Source organism: Trichomycterus rosablanca, chromosome 6, assembly GCF_030014385.1.
Source record: "Trichomycterus rosablanca isolate fTriRos1 chromosome 6, fTriRos1.hap1, whole genome shotgun sequence".
Lineage (NCBI taxonomy): Eukaryota > Metazoa > Chordata > Actinopteri > Siluriformes > Trichomycteridae > Trichomycterus > Trichomycterus rosablanca.
The window spans coordinates 4,805,575-4,822,630 of record NC_085993.1 but is presented as its reverse complement, the minus strand read 5'-3'; the positions used below and the strand labels follow the sequence as shown (position 1 = coordinate 4,822,630).

General features: G+C 43.1%; 1 protein-coding gene across 1 annotated transcript in view; it reads left to right on the top strand.

Moving 5' to 3' along the window:
• szt2 (SZT2 subunit of KICSTOR complex) overlaps positions 1–16,267 on the top strand; it is a 152,784-nt gene extending 136,517 nt beyond the window's left edge. Inside the window, exons 73-75 of the mRNA XM_062997134.1 lie at positions 7,798–7,911; positions 12,695–12,763; positions 12,884–16,267. Of these exons, the coding sequence (XP_062853204.1) occupies positions 7,798–7,911; positions 12,695–12,763; positions 12,884–13,027 (327 nt within the window). The 3' untranslated portion in view covers positions 13,028–16,267. The remainder of the gene's footprint in view (positions 1–7,797; positions 7,912–12,694; positions 12,764–12,883) is intronic.
• Positions 16,268–17,056: the final 789 nt, after the last annotated feature.

The window sequence follows — 17,056 nt, the reverse complement described above, 5'->3', positions numbered from 1 at the left end:
TGAGCACTGCTTGTCATTTTCCCTCCAAAATGTCATGTGATTTGTTAGTGTTACTAGGTCTCAGGTGTACATAGGGAGCAGGTGTGTTCAATTTAGTAGTACAGCTCTCACACTCTCTCATACTGGTCACTGAAAGTTCCAACATGGCACCTCATGGCAAAGAACTCTCTGAGGATCTTAAAAGACGAATTGTTGCGCTACATGAAGATGGCCAAGGCTACAAGAAGATTGCCAACACCCTGAAACTGAGCTGCAGCACAGTGGCCAAGATCATCCAGCGTTTTAAAAGAGCAGGGTCCACTCAGAACAGACCTCGCGTTGGTCGTCCAAAGAAGCTAAGTGCACGTGCTCAGCGTCACATCCAACTGCTGTCTTTGAAAGATAGGCGCAGGAGTGCTGTCAGCATTGCTGCAGAGATTGAAAAGGTGGGGGGTCAGCCAGTCAGTGCTCAGACCATACGCCGCACACTACATCAAATTGGTCTGCATGGCTGTCACCCCAGAAGGAAGCCTCTTCTGAAGTCTCTACACAAGAAAGCCCACAAACAGTTTGCTGAAGACATGTCAACAAAGGACATGGATTACTGGAACCATGTCTTATGGTCTGATGAGACCAAGATTAATTTGTTTGGTTCAGATGGTCTCAAGCATGTGTGGCGGCAATCAGGTGAGGAGTACAAAGATAAGTGTGTCATGCCTACAGTCAAGCATGGTGGTGGGAATGCCATGGTCTGGGGCTGCATGAGTGCAGCAGGTGTTGGGGAGTTACATTTCATTGAGGGACACATGAACTCCAATATGTACTGTGAAATACTGAAGCAGAGCATGATCCCCTCCCTCCGGAAACTGGGTCGCAGGGCAGTGTTCCAGCATGGTAATGACCCCAAACACACCTCTAAGACGATCACTGCTTTATTGAAGAGGCTGAGGGTAAAGGTGATGGACTGGCCAATCATGTCTCCAGACCTAAACCCAATAGAACATCTTTGGGGCATCCTCAAGCGGAAGGTGGAGGAGCGCAAAGTCTCGAATATCCGCCAGCTCCGTGATGTCGTCATGGAGGAGTGGAAAAGCATTCCAGTGGCAACCTGTGAAGCTCTGGTAAACTCCATGCCCAGGAGAGTTAAGGCAGTTCTGGGAAATAATGGTGGCCACACAAAATATTGACACTTCAGGAACTTTCACTAAGGGGTGTACTCACTTTTGTTGCCGGTGGTTTAGACATTAATGGCTGTATATTGAGTTATTTTGAGGGAAGAATAAATTTACACTGTTATATAAGCTGCACACAGACTACTTTTCATTGTGTCAAAGTGTCATTTTGTCAGTGTTGTCCCATGAAAAGATATACTTAAATATCTGCAGAAATGTGAGGGGTGTACTCACTTTTGTGATACACTGTATATACAGTGTATCACAAAAGTGAGTACACCCCTCACATTTCTGCAAATATTTCATTATAACTTTTCATGGGACAACACTATAGACATGAAACTTGGATATAACTTAGAGTAGTCAGTGTACAGCTTGTATAGCAGTGTAGATTTACTGTCTTCTGAAAATAACTCAACACACAGCCATTAATGTCCAAATAGCTGGCAACATAAGTGAGTACACCCCACAGTGAACATGTCCAAATTGTGCCCAAATGTGTCGTTGTCCCTCCCTGGTGTCATGTGTCAAGGTCCCAGGTGTAAATGGGGAGCAGGGCTGTTAAATTTGGTGTTTTGGGTACAATTCTCTCATACTGGCCACTGGATATTCAACATGGCACCTCATGGCAAAGAACTCTCTGAGGATGTGAGAAATAGAATTGTTGCTCTCCACAAAGATGGCCTGGGCTATAAGAAGATTGCTAACACCCTGAAACTGAGCTACAGCATGGTGGCCAAGGTCATACAGCGGTTTTCCAGGACAGGTTCCACTCGGAACAGGCTTCGCCAGGGTCGACCAAAGAAGTTGAGTCCACGTGTTCGGCGTCATATCCAGAGGTTGGCTTTAAAAAATAGACACATGAGTGCTGCCAGCATTGCTGCAGAGGTTGAAGACGTGGGAGGTCAGCCTGTCAGTGCTCAGACCATACGCCGCACACTGCATCAACTCGGTCTGCATGGTCGTCATCCCAGAAGGAAGCTGACGCACAAGAAAGCCCGCAAACAGTTTGCTGAAAGCAAGCAGTCCAAGAACATGGATTACTGGAATGCCCTGTGGTCTGACGGGACCAAGATAAACTTGTTTGGCTCAGATGGTGTCCAGCATGTGTGGCGGCGCCCTGGTGAGAAGTACCAAGACAACTGTATCTTGCCTACAGTCAAGCATGGTGGTGGTAGCATCATGGTCTTGGGCTGCATGAGTGTTGCTGGCACTGGGGAGCTGCAGTTCATTGAGGGAAACATGAATTCCAACATGTACTGTGACATTCTGAAACAGAGCATGATCCCCTCCCTTCGAAAACTGGGCCTCATGGCAGTTTTCCAACAGGATAACGACCCCAAACACAACCTCCAAGATGACAACTGCCTTGCTGAGGAAGCTGAAGGTAAAGGTGATGGACTAAACCCAATTGAGCACCTGTGGCGCATCCACAAGTGGAAGGTGGAGGAGTTCAAGGTGTCTAACATCCACCAGCTCCGTGATGTCATCATGGAGGAGTGGAAGAGGATTCCAGTAGCAACCTGTGCAGCTCTGGTGAATTCCATGCCCAGGAGGGTTAAGGCAGTGCTGGATAATAATGGTGGTCACACAAAATATTGACACTTTGGGCACAATTTGGACATGTTCACTGTGGGGTGTACTCACTTATGTTGCCAGCCATTTAGACATTAATGGCTGTGTGTTGAGTTATTTTCAGAAGACAGTAAATCTACACTGCTATACAAGTTGTACACTGACTACTCTAAGTTATATCCAAGTTTTATTTCTATAGTGTCATCCCATGAAAAGATATAATGAAATATTTGCAGAAATGTGAGGGGTGTACTCACTTTTGTGATACACTGTATATATAGAAATGACGAGGCAATTTTTCATCAATTATTGTTTTCCAAGTTCCAACACAGCAGAGCACCCCCACACCATCACGCTACCACCGCTTGTACATTTTTAATTGGTTTGGCAATAGAACATTTCAAATAGTTTGGTGATCTTGTCTTACCTAACCCAAAGCCAACATCTGTATCTGCTCTTTAGATGTTTTTCTACGATCATTCATCTTACTGGATGACTTGTCACGAAGCGCCTGAAAAAATTTCAGCAGGCGGCAACTCCAGTAAATTCGCCTCTGTTCAGAGTGTCTATTATTGGGAGATAAGAGCTCTCGCTGTGGTTAGGTTGAAACCTAAAGCTGTAGTTGTAGCCTAGTGGTTAAGGTACAGGACTAGTAAGTAAAAAGATTGCTGGTTCGAGCCCCACCACTGCCAGGTTGCCACTGTTGGACCCTTGAGCAAGACCCTCAACCCTAAAAATGAGTTGTCATTGCAACCCTGGTAAAGACTTAGGAGCATAGTGTTCCTGTAGAAACTTTAAGGTGACTGCTTGACTTTGATATTAGGGTTTAATGAAATCAATCCTAGTTCTGCTCGATTAGCTGAACAGGCGTTCCTAATAAAACGTGATGAACAGGTTTCTCAGGTAGCCCAGGTGCATTTATTTTCTACACTGGTCCCGTTTCTACACTGGTTACGTTTAATGATGTGAGATCATTCAGTGCCAGTTAGAAAGAGGGCACTTTATTTTTCCCACACCATTTTATCTTGGAGAGTTCGAATGAGGGCGAATATGGACGTGATGGCGTTTGAATAATTGCTTGGTGATCTGAGAGGCTCGGTGGAACAGCGGTTACTGTTGGTGCCCAACAGCCCCAGCGATCTGGAGTCGTACACACACAGGGCTGAGATGTTGCTGTAGGTGTGTTAGTGCAGCAGTTTTGGTTTTTGGATGCCACATGTGGTAAATTAACACTTTGTGCTGGTGTAATGAGTACAATCCCACAGCTGCTGTAGTCGAAATGAACATGCCGCCCCTATAGCTCCATGTTAATGAACTATAAATAGCTACGTGGCCAGAATGTATTGTTAATGTGTCACGACTTCGGGGATCCACTCTGTTGTGTATTAAGTCCAATTTAATTGTATAGCACATGTAAAGCCTTTATGTCTAATCTGGTCAGGTGTCCACATACTTTTGGAGATGTAGTCAAGTGAACATGTTCTCATAGCAACTTGACAGAATCTAGGGGGGAATTGTTGGCCCTTGAGCAAGGCCATTTAAACTTTAATGGTCTCACCAGGTAAATAATGTTTAAAAATTATAATTTTAGTTTCTTGGGACAAAACCAACAAACAATTCATATTTTGTTTACTAGTGCACACTGTGTTTTTTTATCCCCATTTTCCTCCTGATTTAGCGCACTCAATTTGTCTTCTACTGCTGAGAGATACCAGATTGCATTCGAGGAGAGCACGTCGCTGTACACGCCTCTTCCTACATGTACGCAGCCCTTTGCACAGGCGTCTCTTCCGCCAATCAGGGTCCTTACACAGCGTATGAAGACCCACCCACCAACACATAGTCCGGTCCCTGCCCTGCAGATACAGTGTCCAATTAAATCTGCTGCAGACACTGCTGATTATGCCCGCCAAATGGCGCCCAGCCGACCGGTGGCTACGCCGAGTTTCGAAACGAGGAGTTCAGAATGTTGGCGCTGCTGTGCTAGCGGAATATCCCGCTGTGCCACCTGGGTGCCAGTATTTTTTTTTTTATTACTTTCTACCAAACAGTTAAGTTGATCACAAAAATGAAGGACTTTCATGGATGATTTTTCAGCTGCTAGTTTCAGGTTGACATACAGGTTAGAAAGGCAGTTTTCTTAAAACCATCTACCAATATTTCTGAGTTTAATACGGCCCAAACAAGATTAGTTGAATGCAGCTCATTTTTACCCAAGTATTTAGACTCAAAGCAAGATCAACCAAATGGTTGAGCAGACCATTAAATGGTTAACTTTACACAGGTTAACACGTTTGTCCAAAGTACAGTGTATCACGAAAGTGAGTACACCCCTCACATTTCTGCAAATATTTCATTATATCTTTTCATGGGACAACACTATAGACATGAAACTTTGATATAACTAAGAGTAGTCAGTGTACAACTTGTATAGCAGTGTAGATTTACTGTCTTCTGAAAATAACTCAACACACAGCCATTAATGTCTAAATAGCTGGCAACATAAGTGAGTACACCCCACAGTGAACATGTCCAAATTGTGCCTAAAGTGTCAATATTTTGTGTGACCACCATTATTATCACTGCCTTAACCCTCCTGGGCATGGAATTCACCAGAGCTGCACAGGTTGCTACTGGAATCCTCTTCCACTCCTCCGTGATGACATCACGGAGCTGGTGGATGTTAGACACCTTAAACTCCTCCACCTTCCACTTGAGGATGCGCCACAGGTGCTCAATTGGGTTTAGTCCATCACCTTTACCTTCAGCTTCCTCAGCAAGGCAGTTGTCATCTTGGAGGTTGTGTTTGGGGTCGTTATCCTGTTGGAAAACTGCCATGAGGCCCAGTTTTCGAAGGGAGGGGATCATGCTCTGTTTCAGAATGTCACAGTACATGTTGGAATTCATGTTTCCCTCAATGAACTGCAGCTCCCCAGTGCCAGCAACACTCATGCAGCCCAAGACCATGATGCTACCACCACCATGCTTGACTGTAGGCAAGATACAGTTGTCTTGGTACTTCTCACCAGGGCGCCGCCACACATGCTGGACACCATCTGAGCCAAACGAGTTTATCTTGGTCTCGTCAGACCACAGGGCATTCCAGTAATCCATGTTCTTGGACTGCTTGTCTTCAGCAAACTGTTTGCGGGCTTTCTTGTGCGTCAGCTTCCTTCTGGGATGACGACCATGCAGACCGAGTTGATGCAGTATGCGGTGTATGGTCTGAGCACTGACAGGCTGACCTCCCACGTCTTCAACCTCTGCAGCAATGCTGGCAGCACTCATGTGTCTATTTTTTAAAGCCAACCTCTGGATATGACGCCGAACACGTGGACTCAACTTCTTTGGTCGACCCTGGCGAAGCCTGTTCCGAGTGGAACCTGTCCTGGAAAACCGCTGTATGACCTTGGCCACCATGCTGTAGCTCAGTTTCAGGGTGTTAGCAATCTTCTTATAGCCCAGGCCATCTTTGTGGAGAGCAACAATTCTATTTCTCACATCCTCAGAGAGTTCTTTGCCATGAGGTGCCATGTTGAATATCCAGTGGCCAGTATGAGAGAATTGTACCCAAAACACCAAATTTAACAGCCCTGCTCCCCATTTACACCTGGGACCTTGACACATGACACCAGGGAGGGACAACGACACATTTGGGCACAATTTGGACATGTTCACTGTGGGGTGTACTCACTTATGTTGCCAGCTATTTAGACATTAATGGCTGTGTGTTGAGTTATTTTCAGAAGACAGTAAATCTACACTGCTATACAAGCTGTACACTGACTACTCTAAGTTATATCCAAGTTTCATGTCTATAGTGTTGTTCCATGAAAAGATATAATGAAATATTTGCAGAAATGTGAGGGGTGTACTCACTTTCGTGATACACTGTAACTATACAGCAACTTGAGAGCATCCAGGGTCCATGGTGGGCCCTTGAGCAAGGCCCTTAACCTTACACAGGTTAACACGGTTGTCCAAAGTGACTTACAATTGTGACCAAATACAATCCAAGCCTGTAAGGTTAAGGACCTTGCTCAAGGGCCTAACAGTTGCATCCTGGCAGTGGTGGAGCTTGAACCAGCAACTTTTTGATTACTGGTTCAGTACCTTAACCCTTTAATGATCTGCTCAACCATTTGGTTGATCTTACTTTGAGTCTAAATAGGTCAAGAGAGTTCAAGAGAGGCTTTATTGTCATTTCAGCTATATACGAGTACATATTGAAACGAAACAACGTTCCTCCAGGACCAGGGTGTAACATAGAACAAAAGTGCAAGACAGTACAGTATACACAGTGCAGATAGACAACAGTACAGTAAATACAAAAAAGGCCTAAAAAAACAAACAAGACTAGAGACAAGTGTTGGTCAGTACGTGGTACTGAGTAAATGATGGGTGAGGTAGAAAAACATATTCTGATATGCAAATGTAAATGTTTCAAAAATTATTCCGGCATATAACATTTCAGTTTAGAATTAGAATAATTTTATAATCTCCAGATGTGCAGGTATTGTACAGAATAAGTTCAAGTCAAGTCAAGGCAGACTCATTTATATAGCGCTTTTTACATTGAACATTGTCTCGAATCAGCTTTACAGAATCCAGGACCAACAGACCAAAAACCTCTTGGGTAAAATTAGCTGTATTTAAAAAAAAATCTTGTTTGGGCCATATCTACTACTTGTTTGACGTGTTAAACTCAAAAATATTGGTAGATGGTTTTAAGAAAACAGCTTTTCTAACCTATGTGTCAACTTGAAGCAGTTGAAAAGCATCCATGAAAAGTTGATCATATTTGTGATCATCTCAACTGTTTGGTTGAGGCTCATTAAAAATACTGTGTGCACTAATAAAAATATATGAATTGTTTGTTGTTGGTTTAGTCCCAAGAAACTAAGAAATGCAAAGAAATATTTATTAAACATTATTTTCTCAGTGAGACTATTAAAGCTCAGTAAGTCCAGTAAAAGTTCAGCACCAGAAACATTTTCCGTGTCTCTTTTCTTTCCTGTATAGCTGTCAGTACTCGGTGTGATCTGTGATTTCTGCTGCTGTGTGTTGACAGGACTGTTTCCTGACCATGAGTCCTGCCTGGTACCAGAGTCTGATCAAAGTGCTGCTGGCTCGTTTCCCACAGAGCTGCAGGCACTTCGTGGACGACAGCGGCATTCAGTACCTGGTAAGAGCTCGTCATTAAAGGTTTGTTCAGATGGAACCGGTGGATATTTGCCTATGACATGGGAAGGGAACACAGTATACTTGTATTGTACTGTACTTATAAAATACTGTTGCTAGGCGATCGGGATGTAAAGACTCTTATACTGATATTTAATTTGACGTGATGCTCAGATTCAGCTAAAGCCAGGTAGGCGTGCGTAGCTGCTCAGGTGGCGCAGTGGTAAAACACACTAGCACAGCAGAGCTGACATTTCGAACTCGGTTCAAAACTCAGCTCTGCCATCCGGCTGGGCTGGGCGACTACATGAACGATGATTGGCTGTTGTTCATACAGGGTGGGAGCTGAATAGGAACCTCATAACTGGTGCAATTACAACCTCTGATTGATTGGCTGATTGATGAAGCCTGCACAGAGTCAAGGAATAATGTGTTCAGGGTGTGGCTCTCTGTACTCAAAGCTGATCCGCATATGAACTCGCCTCGTGCAGGTGAAAAAATGCAGTCGGTACTGCACACTTCTCGGAGGGGGCGTGTGTCAGTCTCGCTGTCCTTAATCAGCAGTGGAGATCAGGAGATCATGCACCAAGACCTGTTCCATTATATGACACCTTGTGTGATAGTGTGCATATATGATCAGATCCTTTAAGGCCGGATTTGCAAATTCATCATTATGTTGCGTCATCAATCACAAAAACGTTATACCTAAGGGTCCTACTAAATTCACGGGAAAATGTGCTTGATTTCACGGACCTCGTTTTTCAAAAATCAGAGATTACACAGATTTTTAAACAAAAGAGATACATTTCACAATGGTCATTAAATTACACTCATAAACTGAACGATAGAATAAATTGAAGCTGCAATATACAGCACAGTTACCTTAATAGTTGAAAGATGAAAATACTTGTCCATGTTTTGACACACACCTTCCCTTGCGTCCACAGAATTGGTTGGCATTTTTCTAAACTCAGTTTGTGTCGTGTTTTTAGCTGCTTTAGATTTCAACACCTTGGACATTTTGACTAAGCGATTGCTAACCGAATTGCCGTAGGATTGCTAGGACGCCTCATAATGCAGAATACCCAGTAAACGTGAGGGACTTGAACGCTACGCGAATGAAAAACGGTAGAACGCTAAACACAAACCTTAAAGTTTGAATTTCACAGCAAATTGCATATTATACTGGAAAAGGCTCGTTTCACGGTCCGTGGCGTGATTTTCACGGCCATGAATTGGCATACTTGGCAGTGTCTGCCGGGAGGGATGACCGGACTATGTGGGTAGGGTCTTCAAATGCTGTGGAAGGACCCTGATTGGTGGATAGAGGCGCCTGTGAATTTAGTAGGGCTTTAACTATAGCATTTATGAGGTCAGTCACTGAGACTGGATGACAAGGCTTGGAATAGACATTCCAATTCATCCCAAACGTGCTAAGGAGGGTTGAGGTCGTCCTTTATGTCTATATAGAGCTCGGTTTGTGCACGGAGGCACATTTCTGCTCAAACTGGAGTATGATTGCTTTTTTACACGTCTTAGCAACGGGTGTGGCTGAAACACTTGCACTCTGTGATGTCGGGTGTCCACATACATTTGGCCATATCATGTATCTAACCCAGCGTGTTTAAGACCTTCACCCAGAAACAGTTTGATGTTCTTTGTACGCTTGGCGTCTTAATCAGATTTCTGAGGGGAAAAAAAACTTCTGCTTATGTAAAAAATTAGCATGAAAGCATTAATCAGCGTGAAGCTTTGAGTCACCTTGAAGTTTTCTTCATTAAACTCGTAACTTTCTTTAAAAGATGAAAAGAAAAATCAGCGAGAACTTGGTGACAGTGAAAGAAAAGAAGGAGGCTAATCTACTCAGCGCTGCCAGACCTTTGTGGTTTGCTCAGATGTCCATGTGGCGCTAAAACGTTAAAGTCTCTGATGGGATTCATACGTGGAATAATTGTCTCCTCCAAAGTAACTGTCAAGAGGTTGAACACAGCATAATTCTCTGAATTAGAGACTAAAAGGAAGTGTAAACTGCTTTATCATGATTTTTATTCCTCGTTGGTGTTGATCTAATGTAACACATTTCTAACTCCATACACGACTCGCATGTCTCCAACAACAGCAAATATCACATATAACTCCCTACATTTGAAAGAAAATCTTGAAGGTAGTCTACACTGCCTGCCCCCCCAAAAGGTTGCACACTTAACACGAGGGATCTTCAAAAAGTTTCCTCACTTTTATATTTCGGTTATAAGCGATGAGGGTGTAGTAGGAGGAAGAGTAATCGCTCGTGTCTGAGAGACTGAGAGGCGCTTATAGTTATAGCTCCATCTGATTTTCACCTTTTTGAACCACTTTAAGAAGAAGAAGATTTTCATGTGATGATGATGTAAAAGCAGCGCTGCATCAGTGGCTACGAGCTCAACCAAATAAATTTTTGCTGATGGCATTAGGAGAACAAAATTGAGTCACTAAATCGGGAGAAAAATAAGTTGGTACGACGCTGGAAAAATGCATCGAAAGGTGACGGTGTAGAACAGTGACGTCATTTGTTTTTAAAATTCTTAATAAAGAGTTTTAAAAAGTGCGGAAACTTTTTGAAGAACCCTCATATTTCATTAGACCGTCTTTAATTGATTATGGCACGCATTCGCCGTTCAGCAACTTTATGTAACATCACAACATTGATTACCATTCATTTTGAGTCAGTTGTAGCCTAGAGGTTAAGGTACAGGACTAGTAATCAAAAGGTCGCTGGTTCAAGCCTCACCGCTGCCAGGTTGCTACTGATGGGCCCTTGATCAAGGCCCTTAACCCTCAATTGCTTAGACCGTATACTGTCACAGTACTGTAAGTCGCTTTGAATAAAGGCGTCTGCTAAATGCCGAAAATGTAAATGTAAAAATTTTGGTCTTGTAGCAATGATGGGAGAGTGGAACCACTCAATCTTCTCCAAATTGTTCCTCCTGCTCCCTGGACCACTTTTTCACAATTTAAGCCCCATATATTTTAGCAGTGTGGTTCTGGAATCCATTGGTGGGATTCAGTACATTCAGGTAATCGCTGACGTCATTTTATTGCCATTAAACGTTGCCGAGCGTCAACATGACCATCGAACTGTGAGCGCTATGCATGATGGGTTTCTCTTCTCTTAAAATGACGTACCCATCACTCTGGAATAGGGTCAGTCTGGACTCAGCAGACTATATGACCTTTTTCATTGATCCAAAGTCTGATCTTTTGAAGCCTTTTATTAATCAGCCTCGATAACAAGCACTTTTGTCTAGCCAGGCAGCAGTTTAGTCCCTAAGTTTAGAGTGTCACACTGTGGATGTGGAAATAATCTTACTTTAACTATTAAACATGGCTGGGGCAGCACGGTGGCTTGGTGGGTAGCACTGTCTCCTCACAGCAGGAAGGTCCTGGGTTCAATTCCCCGTTGGGCGGTTCGAGTCTTTTCTGTGTGGTTTTCATGTTCTCCTCATGGCTGCGTTTCCTCCGGGACCTCCCACAGTACAAAGACGTGCAAGTGAGGTGAATTGGAGACACTAAATTGTCCAAGACTGTTTGATATTAAACTTGAACTGATGAACCTTGATGATGAATGTAACCAGAGTGTAAAACATGATGTTAAAATCCTAATAAATAAATTAAACATAGATGTGAGTTCTACTGTTTACCAAGTGTTCATCCCAAGATTTTTTCCGGCCACATTTCTTGTGAGGTTGATGGTTCACCACGATTCTTCCAGGTTTTAATAATGCATTAGACAGTTCTGAACCCTCTTCCAGTCATCTGACGCTTCTCTTCCATGAACACGGAAAAGAATTGCATCAGTAAAGAACTGTTACCAGTTGAAACTTATTAACCCTTTAATGATCTCACCAAGAAAATAACGTTTAAAAATCATTTTCTTTGCGATTCTTATTTTATTGCGATTATACCAACAATAAACAATTAATACTTTTTTTTTTATTAGTGCACACAGTATAATGAGTCTCTACCAAACAGTTGAGATGATCACAAGAGATTTGCAACTTGCAACTTTCATGGATGATTTGTCAGCACTCCTCGGTTCGAAACTCGGCTTTGCCACCGGTCGGCTGGGCACCATCTAGCGGGCATAATTGGCAGTGCCTGCAGCAGACACGTCTCCGGACTATGTGGGTGGGGTCTTCAAACGTTGTGAAAGGACCCTGATTAGCAGATAGAGAGGCACCTGTGCAGAATGCATGGGTGGAAAGGGTTCCACTAAGGGCTGCGCGCAGGTTGGAGGAGGTGTGAGTGGCAATATACCCACCTCGACTGCAATCAGGGATCCACCAGCAGCGGGAGATAAACTGACTACACTAAATTGGGAGAAAAATTGGAGAAAATGCATAAATAAAATAGAAAAAAGAAAGGCTCGTTTCTTAAAATCATCTACCAATAATTTTGAGTTTAACACGTCAACCAAGGAGTAGATACGACCCAATCAGGATTATAAAATTACAAAAAAAAAATTTTTTTTAATTATTTAAAAAAAAGATAATAAAAATACAGCTTATTTTTACCCAAGTATTCAGACCTTAAAGAAAGCAAACCATTAAATGGTTAATTACAGCTGTATTAATCCAATCAAGGACATGTATTTATTATTTGCTTATTTCAATCTAAATAATGACTCTTATTATTTGACCCGTTGGCGACTGTAATGCTATCTGACCCTAAATGCAAATAGAAACGGTGAAAGACAAAAACACTACATTTATTTCACCTTGGTTAAACAGCACTGTGCTTTTTTCCAGGCGGTCCTCAACCAGAAGTTCACCGACTGCTTCGTGCTGGTCTTCCTGGATGCCCAGGCGGGTAAAACGGTGAGCCATTGTAACAGCGTATTCTTATCTCAGCCTGAATCTCACAGATAACATTTACTTTTACGGCATCCCCGAGTTCCAGCGTCCTCACCTCTGTTTAACCCCGTTCTCCTGATTCAGAGTCTGAAGGTGGTTTTCCGGGAGCCGTTGCCGTTCCAGGCTCAGCCCAGCAGCAGCCCTCCTCCGCAGCTCGTCTCCATGTACCATCATCTGGAGTCTGTGATCAACACGGCCTGCTACAACCTGTGGACGGGGCTGCTGTAGGGCTCGCTGAAGGAGCTTTCTCTGAGTGGATCCAGAGCTGCTGGATCGAGAGATCTACCTCACAGCCAACATCTCAAGCTGAATCATTAATGAAACGTGGAGTGTTTGTTGTACTGAGCCAGAGATTAAATTTATGAAGTGTGTGGCTGCGTTTTAAAAGAGTATGATGGTCATCGGTCAGCAGAACACACCACTAACATCAATATGTCTGATTCATCTCTTTTCTTCCTCCATCTTTGTAGACGTTCTTTGGGTTTGTAGATTGTTTAGAACGGTCTAATTCACTAGCCCACCATGGCTGAGATCTCAAGCCTATATTTCAGCTGTACTATCAACCAGTCAGGTGCCCACACATACAGAATTGGCTGTGTCTAGGGGAGGAGGTGGTCAATTGGGTTCCTTATTGCTGCTTCAAATGTAGACTCTGGTTAATTGTAGTTGATGCATTCATGAATAGTAGTGTATGACAAGAAGTGGTCACATTTACGGCTCTATTTGGTCTGGAGGTCTGTAGCGGCAGAGGAAGTTACAATTGGGGAATTGGATATGACTAGATTGGGAGGAAGAGTGGAAAATGGGAAAACTAGGCAAAATAAAGAATGGGAACTGAAGAATGGGAATCCAGCGCATCAGGGTAAGAAGGCTTCTGATGAAATCACAGGGTCAGTTAAGGGCTTGTCAGTGTCGTTAGTAGGTGACAGAATGACGGTGCGACTACAAGAATGACCAACTGTGTGTGAGCGAAATGGAAATGACTAATTGCATAATCCGATGACCTTTTTGGTTTGTGTAATGGATGGAAGATTAAGTGACCTGGGAAAGTGGAAAGTTGGAGCAACTCGTGAATGACAAACCTGAGTCTGATGGAGTAACAGAATGACAGACCTGTTTACCGAACGTCTTGGCATGCTGTCGGGGCGAACATCAATCACCAAATCGCCACGGGTGGAACCAGAGTAATGAACCGAATGACAGAAGTGAACAGCGACTCAGATTGGTGACAGAATGACTGAGTAACCTCATGGACTTTGGTTTGAGATCTGAACGTTCATGTCGGTGTCAGACTGATGGAAAAACTGACTCTGAATTAAGTGACAGAATAACAAAGAGGCTGGAATGACCTGAACGATTGGTAACAGCATGACAGACTTCAGTAAGTGACCTAAAGGAGTAAATAATGACCACTGGAGTGACTTGAGTTACTGAATGACTTACAGAATAATGCCAAAGAGCAAGAGTGGAGGTAGTGACGGAATGATGGTGCGACTAAAAGAATGACTGTGTGTGAAATGACTACACGCATAATCTGGTGACCTTTATGAGTGACTTGAAGCTCTGGTTTGTGTAATGGATGGATGACTAAGTGACTTGGGAAACTGGAACATCACAGGAACTCGTGAATGACAAACCTGAGTCTGATGGAGTAACAGAATGACAGACCTGCTGACCGAACGTCTTGGCATGGTGTCGGGACGAACATCAGTCACTGGAGCCAGAATAATGAACCGAATGACAGAAGTGAACAGCGACTCAGATTGGTGACAGAATGACTGAGTAACCTCATGGACTTTGGGTTGAGACCTAAACGTTCATGTCGGTGTCAGACTGATGGAAAAACTGACTTAACTGAATTAAGTGACAGAATGATAAAGAGGCTGGAATGACCTGAACGATTGGTAACAGCATGACAGACTTCAATAAGTGACCTAAGGAGTAAATAATGACCACTGGAGTGACTTGAGTTACTGAATGACTTACAGAGTAATGCCAAAAAGCAAGAGTGGACATAGTGACAGAATGACGGTGCGACTAAAAGAATGACTGACTGTGTGAGTGACTTGGAAATGACTAATCGTATAATCTGCTGACCTTTATGAATCACTTGAAGCTCTGGTTTGCGTCGGAGCGACTCGTGAATAACAAACCTGAGTCTGATGGAGTAACAGAATGACAGACCTGCTGACCGATCGTCTTGGCATGGTGTCGGACGAACATCAGTCACTGAATCGCTGCGGTCGGGGCCAGAATAATGAACCGAATGACTCGTAATCATTCTGTCACCAACCTGAGTCGCTTTTCACTTCTGAGTAGCCTCATGGACTTTGGGTTAAGACCTAAATGTTCATGTCCGTGTCAGACTGAATTAAGTAAAGGATGGAATGAAAGAGTGACAGAATGACAAAAAGGCTGGAATGACCTGAACGATTGGTAACAGCATGAGACTTCAGTAAGTGACCAATGGAGTGACTTGAGTTACTGAATGACTTACAGAATAATCCCAAAGAGCAAGAGTGGACGTAGTGACGGAATGATGGTGATGATGCTGCTGATCGAACGTCTTGGCATGGTGTCAGGACGAACATCAGTCACCGGAACCAGAATAATGAACCGAATGACATTGAAAAGTGATTTAGATTTGTGACAGAATGACAGAGTAACCTCATGGACTTTGGTTTAAGACCTAAAGGTTCATGTCAATGTCAGACTGATGGAAAAACTGACTCTGAATTAAGTAAGTGATGGAATAAAAGAGTGACAGAATGACCAAGAGGCTAGAATGACCTGAATGATTGGTAACAGCATGACAGACAGTCAGTAAGTGACCTAAGGGAGTAAATAATGACCAACTGAGTGACTTGAGTTACTGAATGACCTACAGAATAATGCCAAAGAGCAAGAGTGGACGTAGTGACGGAATGACCGACCACACTTTGACTTGACATTTGTGTGTGTGTGATGCAAACACTGTAATATTGATCATCAGTGAGCGTGACGCTTTGATATTCGAGCGGATGATAAACGCTGCACATTAGCGCGAGTGTGTGTGTGTTTAGCGGAGCTAAAATGATAATTAGCATTGCTAATACTGCCATTATTATTTGCCCAGAAGTGCCTACAAAGGTTTTTTTTCTGAGGAAGTGACTAAATTATCGTTTGTGATTTAAATGTCATCACTGTTTTTTTGCAATTGTGTGTTTAAGCCAAATATTTACACGTCGTTTTGATTCACACTGACTGAACGGGCTGAGATGAGATGACGACTGTATTTTCTTTATTTTATTTTTCCTAAAATAAGACACTGGACATTTTCATAATGCTAATGATTAGCGTCTGATGTGTGTGTTTAGGCAGTATCATGATCAGTGAATGAAAGGATGTGTACATATTGTAAATATTGAGCGATTTGTAAGTGTAAAAAGTAACATGTACAATAAATTAATAAAAGAAACTCTTCATTTAGTAATTTTCCTATTTTTTCCTTGTTTTAATATATAATGCACTTTGGTGGCACAGCAGTTTAATGCACTAACCCAGGTTTTTTTTACACGACCCAGGGAACACAATGCATCTTACTCTCTCTATACAAGATGTAACATAAAGCCTCCACCAGGGGGCATTCGTGTACAAGTTTATTTCATTTTTTTCTGCGACCCTTTTTTTTTTGGCTTGCTACCCATCCAAGGGTCGTGACCCAGGGTTTGTAAACCCTGTGTTAACTCATCACCGCAGTGAGTTAGAATCTCCGAGGGTCTGGCTGGGACGGTTGGATAGAAGGTCTCCTCATTGCTCCACCTGGGGATTAAACCCAGGACCTTCTTGCTGTGAGGCGACAGTGCTACCCACCAAGCCCCAGTTTTGGTTACCATGCTGCTTCATTTCAAACATCCTTATGCCAAGTTCACACTACACCACTTTCCAAGTCATCAGGTCGCTGTACAGTTCACACTACACGACTGGATCTCTTGTAATCGGGAGTCTTTCAAGTCGGTGTGGTTTTCACACTACACGGCTGATCAGTGATAGGGGGGTTTCCCACTACATCATCTATCACCAACTGGAATCGCAGGCGAGCTTCTCTGGTCTCCCAAACTAAGTTTAGTCACAAAAACAAACACGAGAAGTGACGAGGGGTTTAATGATACCACGTCCAAAAATGCACGTCAACAAGTAGCGAGCGATCAAAGTTTGTGCGCTGATGTGCAGCGTAAAATCAAAGAGGAAAATTAAATGAATCTGAGTGGATTTCTT